This window comes from Empidonax traillii, unplaced genomic scaffold, assembly GCF_003031625.1.
Source record: "Empidonax traillii isolate 1590-97213 ecotype Southwest subspecies unplaced genomic scaffold, ASM303162v1 scaffold1:size7828297, whole genome shotgun sequence".
NCBI lineage: Eukaryota > Metazoa > Chordata > Aves > Passeriformes > Tyrannidae > Empidonax > Empidonax traillii.
This window is the reverse complement of record NW_020955194.1, coordinates 5,612,109-5,629,343: the sequence shown is the minus strand read 5'-3', so window position 1 is coordinate 5,629,343 and position 17,235 is coordinate 5,612,109. Positions and strand designations below refer to the sequence as shown.

Sequence of the window (17,235 nt, the reverse complement as noted above, 5' to 3'; positions counted from 1 at the left end):
AAATGTGATCAATATTTATTATCCACTTTTGCCTGAGCCATTAGCTAATATTCTGAACTTTGCCAGACTGCTTCTGTTAAGAAGAAACCAGTAAGAGCACCACATCAAATAAGTTCCTTTTCGTTTCTCTTGTTTATGTTTGAAAATCAACTGTGTTTACAGAAATGGTAACAAAAAAACCCAGGATGCAGTATTCTTGACAAAAACTCTACCTTGTCTTTTCAGTAAAGTACTCAGAAGATTATTTTCTCATCTTTTTTTTCCCCAGTGGTAAACACAACAAATTACTCTTCTTTTTTTTATCCCAGCATCCTGGTAACTTTAACAAATAAATACCACAGGTTAATTTCCCAGATTCTGACTTTGCCATCAGTCTCAACAGAAATCCTTCAGCTGATTCTACCTTGACCTTTTCCAGCCAGGCTAATCCATACCTTGGGTGGTAATCCTCTGGACAACACTTTTTATCATTTCTGCTACACGAGAGTATTCAATTTATCTACCTCTCTTTACCAGATTTGCTACTCATTTTCATCAGTTTATAACAAAAAAATGTGCTACTTCAGCAATAAAACTGAACAAAATCCTCCCTTATTTCTCTCCCTGAGTATGGAGATCCCAGAAAGCAAAATAAATGGTATTTTGCTACACAGAAATCAAAAGTGAATGATCAAGGTTGGAAGAAACAAGACGAAAGGTGAAACAGAGGGTGCAGCTTCCACCTTGGGATTTGGAAGAGAATTGGGAAGTGTTTCCATAAAGAAAATCAGAGGCTACTGCCTCTCACGCACCTGAGTCACAAAGCCTGGAATATCTGCTGTACCAGCAAAAGCACCAGGCCACAAAAATGATGCTCTGCGTTTTCACCCTGAAGTAGAAGACCTGTAATTTGAGTGCAACATCATCACTTTAGGAACTAATGGCCTTGGTTTGCTATCACTGTTTCTCACAGCAGTGTATTGTATATGTTTTTCTTCCTCAGGTTCATTATGCATACAACTGTCTCTTCATACAGAGGAAAAGGATACCAGAAAATATATAATGCAAATATTTGCTGCAGATTAAAATTTTACACCACAGTTATAACAGTAATATGTCTAACCTTTAACAAACGATGGTTAGCCTCCTTGAGTGTACTCTCAAGCTTATGTTTTTTCTCTGGGTTCAGCGATGCACTTCCAAGTGCTATTCCTCTAGTTTCATTTAATCGTTTCAGTATTCCCTTGTGGGGCGGCAGCTCTTCAACTCTTAACTGGAACAGACAAATACAGCAGTTAAGATGAACTGTGGTAGAATTTTCAGCTCTCTTATCTTCACCCTTATCGATCTGTATATCAGCTAAAGGAATAAACTCAATTCAAGGCAAAGAACCTGTTGCTTTCTGAATGTAAAAGGCTAAAAAAAACAACAAACCCAAACCCAAAAGAGACTGTATTAGTTAATCAAACCTAAAGAGAGTCCTAAATGCCAAAATATAGGTTTTCTCAAGATATTAATTCACTATTACACTATAAATTCTAGCTCTCAAAACTCAATACCTCATGTATATGAATTTTAATAATCTTTTAATATGGTGAGGAGCAATCATTTTGGAGAAGAGTTTTAATATGTTACATGCTGTGAAGAGTCACCCAGATGGTATGTGGTAAAAAACCCTCCAGACTAACCTCTCAATTAAGATCGTTCATGTATGTTCATTAAAAAAATTAAAAAGGAAAGCCAAAGAATGCAAGGCAGCATCTAAATGTTTCACTTCTCCATCATGTATGTAGTTATTGAAAACTTATATTGTCAAACCAAGCTAACATATCAAGTAAGGTTCAGGCAGCTAATAGACTCTTCTTTGAGGGTTCTGTTGTTCTTTTTTTTTTTTCCTGTTTGTGTTTTATTATTAACATAGGCAGGTAGGTATGAAATTAGCCAGGCTACAAGCCAAAGAATTGTTATTTGCTGCACTACGGTGAATTCCCTTTTGTGCAGCCCCAGATGAAGGTGGACTGTAAAAAGAAGATGCAAATAAGAGATGTTTAACACCTTTAATTTTGGATTATATATCCCTTGGGAATTCTATTAGCAAATGTTTGTGTATATATGAGGAGTGGAGCCTTTATCGTTCTAAGCAATCAACCTTAAACCTTTAATCATGTCTGCAAATGATAAGGTGCATCTAACACCCCTTGTTAGTATTTCTTTGCCTTGGGTCTGACATCTTCAACAACAGAGACAGAGCCTCACAAACTCTCTGACCAACTCACTGACATCTTATGCTAAAACCGTCAGAGAGACAAATTCAGCACATGGTTAAGCTTCCATTTCCTCAAATGCTGTTTATTCTTTTTTAATTATTATTTTAAAAGAAAATTAAAGATAGATTTTTACTAAAGAATCCTTTGGAATTTTTTTTTTTCATATTTTATTGAAAGAAGGATAGAACAAACTGACCAGTTTTTTTCTGATTCCTTAATGCTCTACACATCACTTGCTGAATTTGTTCGGCTTGGATTGGCATAAAGTGTAATTAGGTCCTTATCCTCAAGAGAGAACAGGAAACCTTTAGGCATATGTTCTATAAGTAATATGCAATTTCCAATTACAGTTTAATTTATTGTTGTACAAATTATGAAAGACAGTCACTCTATTGAACACATTTTAAAAAACTAAACAGAGCAACTTCTGTTGAATACATTTATTAGCACTATCAGACTTCTAACTTATTAATGAAAATATCCCAGCCTTTAAACACAAATATTTAATATTCTGACGGGGCTTCTTTAAAAGCATTTTTTAAAAAAAGTCACCTAGGTGTTTAGTCTAGAAAATGTTGCAGCTATAATTTAATGAGTTGACATTTATAATATTCCACACAATTCTGGATACTCTTGTGAAATACTGAATACCATTTAACAAGTGAGAAGTCATAAAATGTTAACAAGACACCTATAGAGAAATGTTGTTCATATAAACCAGTCAAGTTCTGAATTAAGAAATGGGGATGAAAAAGATAATGATTAATTGCCTAGTGACAGATACTTTCCTTTTAGTATATTTTCCATAACTTTTCTGGTTTTAATATGATCAGAACATATTTGTTCCTGGGTTTTGAAATTCCACTGCTTTGATTTACCTAAAAATGTTAAATGAATGCGGTATTTGATGGCAGAAACCTTTTCTAAAAATAGCTTTTAATTCTCTTTAATGTAGAATTCATAAAGTAAGAGAACATTAAGAATAAAGCTTACAATACCTTTACTTTGCTAAGGCAGTCTCTCAACTGGTCTTCATTCCCTGGTTCAAGGGGAGTTCCAATAACACTGTCTGCTTCCTCTAACCATAAAATCAACTTGTTCAAATCCTCTTGAAATTCTGATAAAATATTCTTTTCTTCCTCTAGTCTGTAAAAAAAATTTGAAATCAATGTTTCTATAAACTTATTTTTATATCGAAGTGCTTATCCATACCAGAACACGAGGCATAACTAATTCTTATCATTTATATTAATTTTTTTTATGTGTGCCAAAGATTTCGTTATATAAAAATTATCAGACAAATACTCTTTTAAAAAGTGGCATTAAATATATTTTAAAAGAAAAGCTCAAGGCACAACTTGCAACATCACTAAATTCAGCATCCAAATTACATATGGCAGGTAGCAAGCAAGCACACCAGAACCCAGAAATGTTAATTATTCAGACTAGACTTTTGTGTGAACTAACAGCAGGGAAGTCCAGTGTCAGCAACTGAAAATTCTAGCATCAGGTTTTACCAAACTGGATCTTTAACAAGTGACACAGATTCATCTGAACATATTGAGTAAAAGGATATTCCAGTGACTGCCACACAGTTTGTGTAAAGAATTCCAGTCAAGATTCACAAAAAGTAGGTGAGGTTTATGGTCCATAACAAAGAATAGGATAGGATTTATGCATGGCACATAACTTCAGATGTCTGCTTTGTCTCAGTCTACAACTCATCCATTCATTTTCTTATACCAAAACATAAACATTGCAGGTGTCTAAAGTCAGGTAAGATTACTTTCACCATGACTATATAAATATATTGAGATGTGAACTTTTGTGCAAAAGCTTCCAAAGTTATCAAGAGATGTGTGCAAAAAAATTTCAAGAGCAACAGGGAAGAGCATTGACAGAATGTGAACCCTTTGGGATTAGCATTCTGAATAGATCCCTTCTGAAGAAAAAAAAAAATGTTTTGTATAAAATCCTTGTAAGTTATCCACCAAACTTATCCACAAAATTGATGTTACTTTGAATATTACCTGTATGGAAAGATCAAATCATTAGCAATTACATTAAACAATGAAGAATAACTTTTACATAATAATAGAATTTCCTTGTTATTATTTAGTTGAGATTACTTGAGATCAAACAAAAATATGTAAAACCAGATTATTGGTTTGGGTTTTTTATTGTTATGGTTACTTCCAAGATCCAACTGAGTTTGAGAGATTAGTCTTACATTACACATAATATAAAGTTTTATTAATATTTAAGAACATAACATGACAATGAAGAATCATGATTGCTAATATCAATATATTATTTCTGAAATAGAAATATACTAAAGCAGAAAAAAAATCATATTTGCTTTCTCTAGTGCCCCATACTTGCCATGATGGTCAGTGCCCACAGAACACACTGAGAAGTTATATGGAATGACATCTATTTTGAACTATGCTCTCATTTCTTTGCAACTTTTGTATGGTTTTCTGATGGCTGGCCTAAACAAGGAAGTCTCTTTAGAAAAGTTACAGGACTAAGCTTCAGGCAAAATTTAATCAAGAAAATGTGCCAACATCACATCATTTAACAAAAAAAAGTACTGAAAACAGTTGTTGGTTGACACAGGTGCCTGCACACATGCATACACATACACACAGAGTCTTACAAACAGCTCAGAAAACTCAGGTTGGACTTTTATTTAAGCAGAATAGAAATTTATAATTTGCAACTGTTATTATCTATCTTACAGACATTTGTGCATTCAAATCATCAAAACATTTCACTCTATATTAAAAAAAACCTAACTCTGTCATTGATATCTTATATGACTCCTTTTCCCTCACTGTAATTACCAAAGAATAAAGGTATTCAAGTGACTACAAGTGTTCTGTATTTGAAACATTTATTTACAAGGAAAGCAAGCTACTTCCCTAATATTTTAAATAAAGCACTTGCTTAGGGTGAATACAAGGGAAGAAAAAATAAGAGTTGGTAAAATTCCTTTTAAATATCATCCAGGTTGCAGTGTAAAATGGGAAAAGCCTGATTTGGTAGCACTGAAAACTGTATTAGAACAGAGGGGCATGAGCATATGGTTGAATTAAATTATGTTCCATTTCACAGAAAAATAAACATCTAACCTCATGGTATAAGCAAGAAATTTGTCTAGATTAAGATTAGATTTGAGGAAAGAGTTCTGATCTTGGCATGCTGACTATCAAAACAAAAACAAACAAACAAACAAAAACAAAACTCAGAAGCATACAACTAAACTATTATTTTACACAACTTGCAACCTAGAGAAACTTCTGCTAGGACTTCACCTGTATTTCCTCTTAACAGTGTTTGCTGTGTTTCCTTAACAAGGCATCCTTGCAAGATGAGCATTGCAAGGGTCTACAGTCCCCTGTCTGAAGTAACAGAGTAAAAAACAAAGTCAAGAATCAAATACAACACTCTTGACCAGACCTCACTAGTGAGCTGCTACATTGCACAGCCTGGTTACCCTAAACATGCTACATCTTCAGGAACACTAGAAAGTGAAGAAAGGAGAAGCCTCTGTACCAGCCAAGGACCATAAAATTGATTAGAAACAAGAAAAGATTTTTAAAGTCATTGAATCCAACTGTTAACCAAACACTTCCAAGTCTGTCACTCAAGCATTTCCCCAAGTGCCACATCTACATGTCCTTTAAATTCCTCCAGGCGTGGTGACTCAACCACTTCCACGGGCAGCTTTCTGTGAAGACTTTTTTCCTAATATCCAATCTAAATCTCCCTTGGCACAACTTGAGGCCATTCCCCGTTGTCCTATTGTTTGTTAATGTGGGGAAGAGACTGACACACAGCTTGCTACACCCTCCCTTCATGCAGTTGTAGAGAGGGATAAGATCTTCCCTCAGCCTCCCTTACCAAAGAGAAAGTATATATCTTAAATACCCAAAAGTCAACATTCATAAATACATTTAGAGCATGAAAATGCTGGTTTTATAAATTAATTAATTATAATAATTTCTTTGGATGATAATAAATAATAAGTAATTGTTCTTGCTAATAAAATTATTATATAATATCTTGAATCTATTCCCATATATAAGCTGAAAGGTTTGGTAAATTTCTCTCTGAACAGTCTTTCAGTACAGTTCTAGATCTAGAACAGATTTTTAAATCAGAAGATTTATTTGCTTTTGTTCTTAAAATAGTATATTCTAATATTTACAAGACATATGAGCCCACCACTAGTTTTTTTTTTTAAGCTCATAAACAAGTTACTCTTCCATAACTGCCTAGAATTAAACAAACACAAGCTACTGGTGCCAAATTGTTCTTTCAAGAAAAGAGATGATACTTACTGTGAAAATATAATCCTCCAAAATTTTTTATGTCTTTATATATAAAATATAGGTATACCCATACATGCACACATAGACTTACATTTACACAAATACATAAAAAAAGTGAACACCATAAATAGCAAAAGAATTAACAGTCCTACTTTCTTGGTTTTGTCTTAGATTTTCTTAATGGAATTCTGAATGACTATTTTCAGGGACTGCTGTTTGTCCAGGATTTCTGGAAGCGCAACCAGATCGACAAAAAGTCCTGATGCAGCTGAACTCTCGTATTTCTTGTACTAATATTTCTACGTACTAGTCTCTGAATCTCTAACAAAGTATTGTTATGCAGCCAGAAATTCTGGACCATTTTGGTTGTATAGGACATACAGAGAAGAACCAGCTTTATGGCATTACATTTATTACAGTGTTCTTCACTGAAAAGTGTTTATGTCAAAGAGGTCAAATGCTCGTTTCAAGCCAAAATAGGTTATCTAAAACCAGCTAATTTTTTCATGTGAAATTGAGGTAGATTCTAAATATAAAGGAAAACTAAGTCCCTGTAATCCTAAAAGCAGAAGCATAATTTCAAATCTTTCTGAGGCAGTATTCTTTTCTGCCCCAGTTATGGAAGTCTGGGAATCATCATCCAGTGTTACACTGTGAACCACATAATAAAAGCTCTGTTCCTCAACCTGGCCAGGTTCCCTGAGACCTAAGCTCTCAGGAACAGCTTCATTTTTTTAATTTCCTCTCGTTTCTACTCATTTGTAAAGTGCACAGCTCAGTGGAGACATTATGTGATGGTACCCTAAGGACGTATCTGAGAAAGATACAAGTTTAAATACGTTAATTCTGGCACAGAAGAGACATAGCATTCAACTCAATACCCCCGTGAGCAAAATTATCGAGCTGCATAGTATTTTGAATGAGAAATCAAAGAGATTTCTTGTCTCCTAGAAGAGATAGCAATTGACAAGATTCCTTTTTCATCTTAAGTACACTGTCAGTTTTATCACCCTTATGAATTCAGCTGCAACCCTTAAAACATTAAAACTTTTCCTATCATGAAGGAAAGATTTTTATTTTTATTTTTTTAACTTTGATGACTAATTTAAATGCTACTCAGTATGATAGGGATGTTTTTTGCCTAAGACTTTCCAGGAATTCTTTTAAAGATGTTTTATACAAATACATGTATACGCCCTCCACCCATAATTCATATATTTGTATACACATATGCATAGAAGGTTTCAGAGTTCAGAAACAAAAAGTATTCCATAAAGATCTACTTCTTTATTCTAGTCAGGAACAGTATGTAGTATAGCAATTAAAAGGACCATTGCAATTAACGAGAAATGCTGGTGCACTTTATAATTTATTTTACAATTCGTTCCTGACCTGCTAGAACGTTACTTTTATTATAAATAACATCCTGCACGACAAGTGTCATATTATGCAAGACAGTAAAATAAAGCACCCTGTGTTAGCTGAACCAGGTAATCAAATTAAAAGTTTCAACTCAATGACTGACTACACCTTTTGAACAAGCTGATTTCCATCACCATAATTACATTTGGAACAACAGACACATGTAATTTCCAGGTGTTTAAATTCATGGTGGCAATGAAAAAATTAACAGTTAATTGTTATTTAGGGACTATGGTCTTCCAAATCTAAGCCTAAAACAAATGGAGTACAGAACATGAGCCACCAGTTGACTCGAACGTGGACAGAGCAGCTCTCAAGAAAGCAGCTGGGAGTATGTCTTGTTGAGAAGCAGGTGACTGTGGAATAAGATTTCATTTTAGCAGCTAGCCCTATGGAGCCAAGCAGATTCATCTCCAGCACGGGTCTGCATGTTGTTATATACTACTGTCTTATCCTTATAAACCAGCCTAAAGTTCCCAAAGAGCTTTGAAACTGCTTCTCTGTTAGTGAAAGGCTTGTTTCATTAACACTGAAATATAACCCATCCTGTCTGATGGAAAATTCTCAAACTATAGCAGAGAAGTACATATTTCCATATTAAAACATGGCATATTTCTGTTTGTGTTTCTAAATTCACAGTGTCCCTTGGTCAACTATTCTGGTTGCATAGCTGTTTATATGAATCTTATATAAATTATACCTCTGGAAGCAAATGTATTAATATTCAGTATTTACCACTAAGTAGTAAATTCATTATTTTTCCTAACAGCATTTTGTACATATGATATTTCATTGATCAGGGATTAGTTTTCCTACCATCATTAAACTGAATCAATATCAGATTTTTACAGCAGTCCACAAAATATCCCGGAGTTTTTTTTTTGTTTGTTTGTTTGTTTGTTTGTTTTTTTTAACTATCATTATTTCTTAGTTATATTTGTTAACTACTATGGAAACATTCATGGCCTATTTTGAGTAAGCTCGTATTTTCATTTGCACTGTCTAGAAACCACATGAAATGCATATTGCAGCTCATGTATTTTCTCCATAGTCAACAATGTGGTACCAATACCATAGCAACCCGTAAATAGTTTGTGAAACACATGAGATATTTAGAGTTTGTAACTGCACATAAGTGATGTTGAATTTATTTGGGAGGTGTCAGCTGTAGAAATAAAATATGCAATCATAGGAGTAGGACAGATCTGCACTTGTGACTCATATTCCCATATGCATGTCCAATAGTATTTTGATGTCTTTTTATTTTTTAACGTTCAGCTGTCGATCTTGTATTTATTGTATTTCTAAGATTAGGAATTAATGTGCTTAGCAGATGTCACTGAGAATATAAGAGGCCATCAAAATACTAACAACAAACAAAAACAGTAACAACAATCTAGAGAAAATATTTACTGAGGAAAACTTAATTTCCATTCTTTCTCTAAAGAATGCACAAATATGATTCATTAAGGTAAGGAACTTTAAATAATTGAATGAAAAGTACCACATAAATTTTAGAAAATTTGAATTTAGATGTAAATACTAAACAGTAAGAAGTTCAGCTAAACTTCTTGTAAATACCAATTTATACCAGTGATTCTTTTCTAGTCATTCATTATAAGAAATCTGAACAGTGAAAAAAAAAATTCAGAAAAATTCAATATGTAGCTGATTATATTCTGGAAAGAAAAAATATATGTATTGACTTAACTGTCATGAAATCTCTCCTTCCTAAAATAGTTTTAAATTGCAACTAGAAACTAATCACAGCCTTCAATATACTGAGTGTTCAGGTGAAGGAAACCAATCACTTTTAGCTAATATGCTATGGAAAAAAAAGAATACTTTAATGAAGATGCAGTATGAAAAATACTATAAACTATATTTACTTTATAACTATTAGTTTTATTTAGAACAGAAAGCTTGTGTTTTAACATTCAGGAAAGTCTTTGGAAATATTCTGGTAAACAGTCTTTGTTCTGTCATTCTCTCCATAATTACTTCAAACTCGCTTGAGTAGAGATCTGAACAGGCAGTCTGCAGGTTCAAACTCATTAAAAGTGTAAATGTATTTGCAGCTAAAATAATGAAAAATCCTCTTCCATTCAACTGAACCCAATTTTAACAAATGTCAGGATCGTGATGAATAAAAAACTCCAAACTGATTACTTCTGAAGCACTGAAGGAATCTAATTCCCAGGCACCTGTTTTCAAAAATTGCACAAGAAATTTTTAACAAAGGTGAAAAATAAGACCAGCCAGGACTACCATTACGAGGCTGTCAACAGCCTCATTTGTGAGTGTTCCCCTTATCAATCTCATGTTAGAGATGTTGCTTCTCCTTCTATGTACATTCCCCTGACTGGCTCTGCCTGGCCCTGAGTTCCTGCAGTGGAAGTGAAGGAGCAGCCCCTCTCTGCTGCCACAGCCCTGGGTTGCTGCCACAGCCCTGGGTTGCTGCCACGCAGGCAGTCAAGGGCACACAGGAATTTGGGGATATGGCAAGCCACTGCATTCTTAAGTCATCCAAAACTCAGCTGTCCCAGTGGCATGTCTCAGTGCAGACATGCACAGCGTGACACGGTCTGATGTGTTTCAGGGCAGAGACAACTTCTGCTGCTGCAGTTTAGAAGATTCTGTATCAAAAATGATTGCTGGAGTATGAAGAGGGAGAGAAACAGACACTCTTGTTTTTCCATCTTTGGTCAAGCATTAGTAGCATCTATTCAAAGGGTCGTTGAGACATCCTCTAGTCTCCGAAGTCCACATTTCAGTTTGGGTAACACTGTTCCAGTGTTCCAGTGAACCCAAACTTCTCCAAAACATGTCACTTGCAGCAAAATGTTAACAAAACCTCAATTAAATTCCCAATTTGTTAACTATCAGTGTATCAGACTTTCAATCAAGTTCCACTTTATTCCACTGCCTGGTCTATTTCAAAGTTAGCAGTAAGATAAAATGACTGGATGTGCTAAAATCACATTCTCACCTAATTCTTGGCTGGACAGATTAGATTGCAAGATAGAGAAACTTTAAACACTGAATTCAAACTTCTACAGTTTTGAAACTCTTAGATAAAGGCAAGTGAAAGATAGCATCCTACACAAACATAACTCAAGCATAACCTCTTGATCTTTAGCACTAAAGGCAGGAGATTCAAAGTCAATTTTAAGATTGTGCTTTGCCTGGGATTCACATTCGACCTTATAAAACTTAAAACAAGCTTCTTTTTACTGAGGAGCAGTACACATTCCTTAAATTGTTTTGAGATTTAGCTTTGTTTTCCTGTCTGTTTTTAATTAGGTTGACCTTTGTGGTCCAAATAATTCTCATTCATTAAATCTGCCAGTTTATCACTGAGATTAATATTAGTGTCTAATGAATTTATGATCACTTTCAGTTATTTATAGAATATCATGGTTTTGATCTGGTTTATAATTTTTATCATGCAGTTAGTTTAATATTTATTCCAAATTATTTATGAAGATTGTATTAACATGTTGAAACTTGAAATTATATCCCATATCAATTTTCCCCTTTCAAGTTAACCAAACACAGGTTTCATGGTGGTTACAGGAAATATTTTAAATTTACAGAGTTCTTTATCAATGCAGTGATAATATTATGTTCTCATGCAGAATAAACAGCAGACCATTTAACAGAGCAATCTCAGAAAAACTGACAAAGCAATTTTGTAGAATTCCTCCTCCCCTACTCCAGATATAATCAGTACATCAGAACCTGACAAATGCCTGAGTGTGTGAGAAAAGCCACCCCAACAGAGTGCCACCAACATTGCTAACAGGAGACGGAATTCAGGGGAACACAGAAGACTGGACAGTTTCTTTACTGCATTCACTTCATACTCTCCCAGGATTCATTGCTATCAGATTAAGAACTCAATAGAGCTGAGTCATAATAATTTACTTTACAACCTTCTCTGGCCAGCATACCATAGACATTCAGAAACTATAATGTAAATCTTAAATCCATTTTACTATCTCTTACACTTTCAACAAGTAACTTTTACTTCTGGCACTGAGGAATTAGGTGAATAACATGTTGTTCCACATTCAGTTCACTCATCACTTTGACTTCGTAATCTCCTGAGATCTCTCCTGAGGCATATCCCTCATGAGATTTCTGTCCAGATTGAAGATCTCCAGCTTCTTAGTCTCTCCACACAGTGTAGCTACTCTAAACCTTGGGTCATTTTAGCTGTCCCCCTTCATCTGTGCTTTCTGTAAGTTCCTTTAGCATGCAGAGAGATCTGCTCACAGCGACCACCTTGAGCACAATCACAACATTAGATATCAGCAAAACAACACTTTTCTTTCGTTTTTTTTCATAATACCCTTACTGATGCAGCCACTCCATCCTGTGCCTGAAAACACTGTCAGTGACAAAGCCAGGATCACTTTCAGGAGTTGTAACAAGCTCAGCATCATCTCAGCATGGTATGATCAGTTTGCCTAAAATATATTCATTGCTTCACATTTGTTTCTGATGAAGATCATCTGCCCATCTGCTCAGTTTTGGAGTTCCCACTATCAACTCAGCATTTCACTACCTGAGGCTTAATGTCATCGGCATCCTTGGAAATGTCACCATACACCTCCTGTCTTCACCTAAATTCTTACATTCATGCACTTCCAAAAATACTCTGTGTTGCTTTCTGTTACTCCTGTAATCCCCCCCCACACACACACCCCACCCCACAATGGATCTTTAAACTCTTGAAAATATGAGCTATGGGCTTTAGAAAGATGTCCAAAATGGAGTGTTGATGCCCCAACCCTAAATGGGACTATAAAAATCAATTTCTTCCATCTTGGTAAGCAAATACCAAAAACAGAGTTTACAGCATTTAAAATTTCCTTGTCATTTAAATAATCCTTAGCAACACTACATTTAATCTGAAATCAGTCAGATTTCATTTCTGCAATCCATTCCATTGCTAATTTTTTCCCCTTTCTTTATCCTGAGATCTTCTGACCCAAAAAAAAAAATAGATCACTACTTCTCTGAGCTACTGAGAAACAGCTTTGAAAGCAGATCACAATGTATTGAATACAAAAAAAAAAAAAAAAAAAAAAAAAAAAAAAAAAAAAAAAAAAAAAAAAAAAAAAAAAAAAAAAAAAAAAAAAAAAAAAAAAAAAAAAAAAAAAAAAAAAAAAAAAAAAAAAAAAACAAAAAAACCCAAACAAACAAACAAACAAAAAAAAACAAACAAAAAAACCCAAACCACCAAACATAAAACATAATAAAAATTTTGAGACAGTTTTATTTTCTGTTTTGAAGAGGGTTCTAAATGTTAGAAATGTTAAGTTTCTAAAACTATTTTATTTTTCTTTGAAATTCTTAAATGAAAATATATTATTCCCAATTTGTTCTCCCCTAAAACACCTTCTTCCATTATAGTTCCATTTTCTCATTCTCAAAATTGACTTTTAAAAAATCTTAGAACCTTCTTCTTCATAATAAAATTCTTTGAACTATGAATATCTTATTTTTTAGGAAACGCAAATATTAAAAGACTATTAAAACTTATGTGATTCAGAATACAAGCATTCTGACATAGCAGTTGGGCTTGCTCTGCTTTTGTTTTTTTAATAGTCTATTAAATCTATTCTGAAAAAGGGCATCATAGGCTATTTGACCCACATTTATTGTAATTTATATTCTACTAAGATACTAAAATAAATTTGACATGGTGCAAACACATGCATTGGGCAATGCTGTGACTATATTGGCTCTTTCGGACTGCAAGTAGAGGTCACTTCCCTCAACTTGTCCTGTGTGCTTTGATCATGCTTTGATCCTAATCATAAATTAAAGCACTTTGGATGACACGGGTTTCAAGTCCTAAAAAGAGAGAACCTGGCTGTACCCCAAACTCAATTAGGACGACTAACAAAAAACTAATGTCAAACATAAGAGATATGAAAATCTCATGACATCATGGCTATATTAAGACTGTGCAGCTAATAAGCCTATGGTCTTTTCATGCCCAGGATCATCAATGATTGAGAACTGGCTAGAACACACCACTTATTCCTGTCAAAGAGGTTTCTTTCCTTTTAAAATCCAGTCTGTGAAAGTACAAAGATGAAAAAATCAAAACAAACAAACAAAACCCACAAAGAAAACAAAGGTAGCAGCTAAGCTGAGGGTAGGTTCTGTTTTCAAGACCTAGAATCAAAAAGCGTTCTCTGGTTCTGACACAGCCAGGAACACTGGGTGACGAATAGAAGCACAAACTCCTCCATCCTGATGCACAAATATTACTAAAGTAGACCAGGAATATTTACACCAGTTTAACACAACACTCACCAGTATTCCTTCTGATGCAATGTATTTATTCACACAAAGTTCACTAACCGAGGTTATACAAGTTGCCACTCCAAAGGAAAACAAACCATTCAGTCAGCATACTAAACAGACCAAAAGGAGGAACACATGTGCAAGTGTTTCTGCTCATCTAGGGAACAAAACTGTACTATTCCCTCTGAACAGATCATAGGCTTCCTAAAACATTGAATGTGCCAAGACATTCCATGTAATCCTGCTAACGCTGCATTGAGCCAAATGAGCATTCAGATAGACATTCCTACTGAAAAATGAAGGATCATACAATACCAGTCTTAACCACAACTGGAACACATTTCATAGTCTCAGATAAAGCTCAACCACTGATCTCTTTCTTCTCTGTTCCTGGTTGATGAAGGACTTCACAGGACTATTAAAACCCTGTGTTATTGTTTTGTAAGTGCTAGCACTTACATAACAAGTTAATGCTTAGAAACACAGATAGGTTTCCAATGTACAAAAGAACAGCTTTTAGTGTGACAAGTAAAGGCCAAGGATTCCCTTGGGTAACAAGCTGCAGTACCACTAAACACCTGGAAATATAGCGGAGAGAATTATTTAAGGCATCCCTGAACCTTCTGACAGCTGTAGATTACCTGTTGCATTTCCTTCATTAACACAGAATCACAGAATCACTTAGGTTGGAAAGACCTGTAAGGTCATTTGGTCCAACCATTAACCCAGTACTGCCAAGTACACAACCAAACCATGTCCCTAAGTATCATATCTACATTTAAATACCTCTGGGGAGACCTTATAATACCTTCCAGTACCTAAAGAAGGCTTACAGAAAGGATGGAAAGGGACTTTTCGCAGGGGCATGAAGTGATAGGACAAGGGAGAATTGCCTTAAGCTGAAGGAGGGAAGGTTTGATTAGATATTAGGAAGAAATTATTTACTTCTGAGTGGTGAGGCACTGAAACAGGTTGCCCAGAGAGGTTGTGAATTCCTCATTGCCAGAACTGTTGAAAGCCAAGCTGGATGGGACTCTGAGAAACTTGATCTTGTGGAAAGTGCCCTGTCCATGCCAGGGAGGGTGGATTAGACCATCTTTGAGGTGCCTTCCAACTTTAAATATTCTATGACTCTATGGTAACTCAACCACTTCCCTGGGCAGCCTGTTCCAATGCCCAGTATGTCCCAAATGAATGTTTGATCACGATTAAGCTCAGTAATAACCATTTAGGACACACCCTTATGACTCTAGTAAACATCTTTACAGCTTTTGCCCCTCCATGGCTCTGAACAGAAAAATGGTGCATGACACACCAGAATTAACAAAATTTGTTGCACACTACCAGTTCTTCTAATCGATCTCTAGCACTCATTAATGTACCTCTAAAAGGAATATTCTGCTATTTAAAAAAAAAAAAACCATGGATGAAGAAAGCTCTACCTCTATTTTCTACCGTATTTTAAAGCAGAATGGTATATCCAGTTAGGTCTAGCATCTAGGTAAAGAACATATGCTTTTATAAAACCTGGTTAAAACAGTAACCTTTTTTTTTCTTTTTAATTGGAAATCCTCTTTTTAAGGATGTAAAGCCATTTTTGCATTATCTGTAACTCAAGTGCTCCAGCTTCCTGTGACTGCATGAGAAAAACAAATTGATGTGAAAGTCATTATAAATAACATTAAATTGAGCAAGCCATTATTTTTATCCAGCCTATGAAATGTAGATGTTAATGGCATTAACTATGATAAGTGAATTAGATTAGGATTAACTGTATCAATTAGCTAATGTATTATTAGTACTACAGAGATCTATTTTAATGACATACAATCAAATAGAAAGGTTATAGTCAATTGTAAATTCTGTAAATGAAGCTCCAATCTGTCCTATTTTTAAATCAAGCAATAATGTATGCTAGTTTGAGGGTTTTTTTTAAACAGTAAGAGTGAAATTATGAAAATGTGGAGTTTGGAAGGGAGTGGGGGGGGTCATTGACAGGAGTAGATAGCAAAGAAAACAAAACATAAATTACAGTGGATGCAAAATTTAATTACTGTTAATTCCTTATATACATGAGACCTCTAGAAGCTGAGAACTCCAGAAGCTGAGAGCTCCTTTGAAATATTAAGCAAGAATCAAATCTAAAATAACTAAAAATAACTTCACAATATTTTTGCTTTTTTGCTCCCTTTTAACCTACCTCTTTTTTTTCTCTACCAGCTGTTTGCAGATCTCCTGCCACCGGGTATTCAAACTTGCCAGTTGTTCCTTCAGCACTTTAGCATCTGCTGTTGATGACTGCTCAATAATCTCTTCACCAGTTACATTCAGTGTTTTGACAACAGTTTGCTGTCGCCCAATGCCATCCTGAAGCTCCTGTAAAATACACAGCACATACACATATCCATGAAAAAAATGCTTCATCACATATTGGCCAGATGGAAAGAGGTGAAAGTTTTCTCTTCTCTGAATTCCAAATGAAAAATCCAAAGATAAGTAGACAGAAAGACATCTCATGATTTTGTAACAAGTACCTTTCAGTACCTCTGCAGCCTTTTATCCCCTCCTCTATTCTTGTCTACTTGAGATCATTGCAGTAACACTCTGCACATCAATTAATAAGTAAAACTTGTGAACAAATATACTTCTACACACCCAAAGGAATACACCACATTTATTTAATAGCCTATAAAGCATTGTCAGGTTTGAACAGCACAGTGTGTGGAGTCCCTATTAGCTATCAACTCAAATGAGGAATGTCAGGAAAGCAGAGACTGTTTGAAATACTTCTGATTCCATTAAAGAACATATATTTCTCCAGTTGCAACAAGCCTAATAATCCATTCACTTTGGAAATTTTTGTTTTGGATATTTTTGTTTTGGTTTTTGTTTCGTGGTTCTTTGTG

The 17,235-nt window shown here is 34.8% G+C and overlaps 1 protein-coding gene across 10 annotated transcripts in view; it reads right to left on the bottom strand.

Annotated features, from left to right (window-relative positions):
- The window catches only part of DMD (dystrophin), a 996,724-nt gene that overhangs the window by 381,661 nt on the left and 597,828 nt on the right, over positions 1-17,235 (bottom strand). For all 10 annotated transcript variants that reach the window (XM_027888128.1, XM_027889056.1, XM_027888040.1 and 7 more), the window contains 3 exons: positions 16,530-16,705; positions 3,245-3,392; positions 1,103-1,252 (listed from right to left, as the gene is read on the bottom strand). In XM_027888128.1, the coding sequence (XP_027743929.1) occupies positions 1,103-1,252; positions 3,245-3,392; positions 16,530-16,705 (474 nt within the window). The remainder of the gene's footprint in view (positions 1-1,102; positions 1,253-3,244; positions 3,393-16,529; positions 16,706-17,235) is intronic.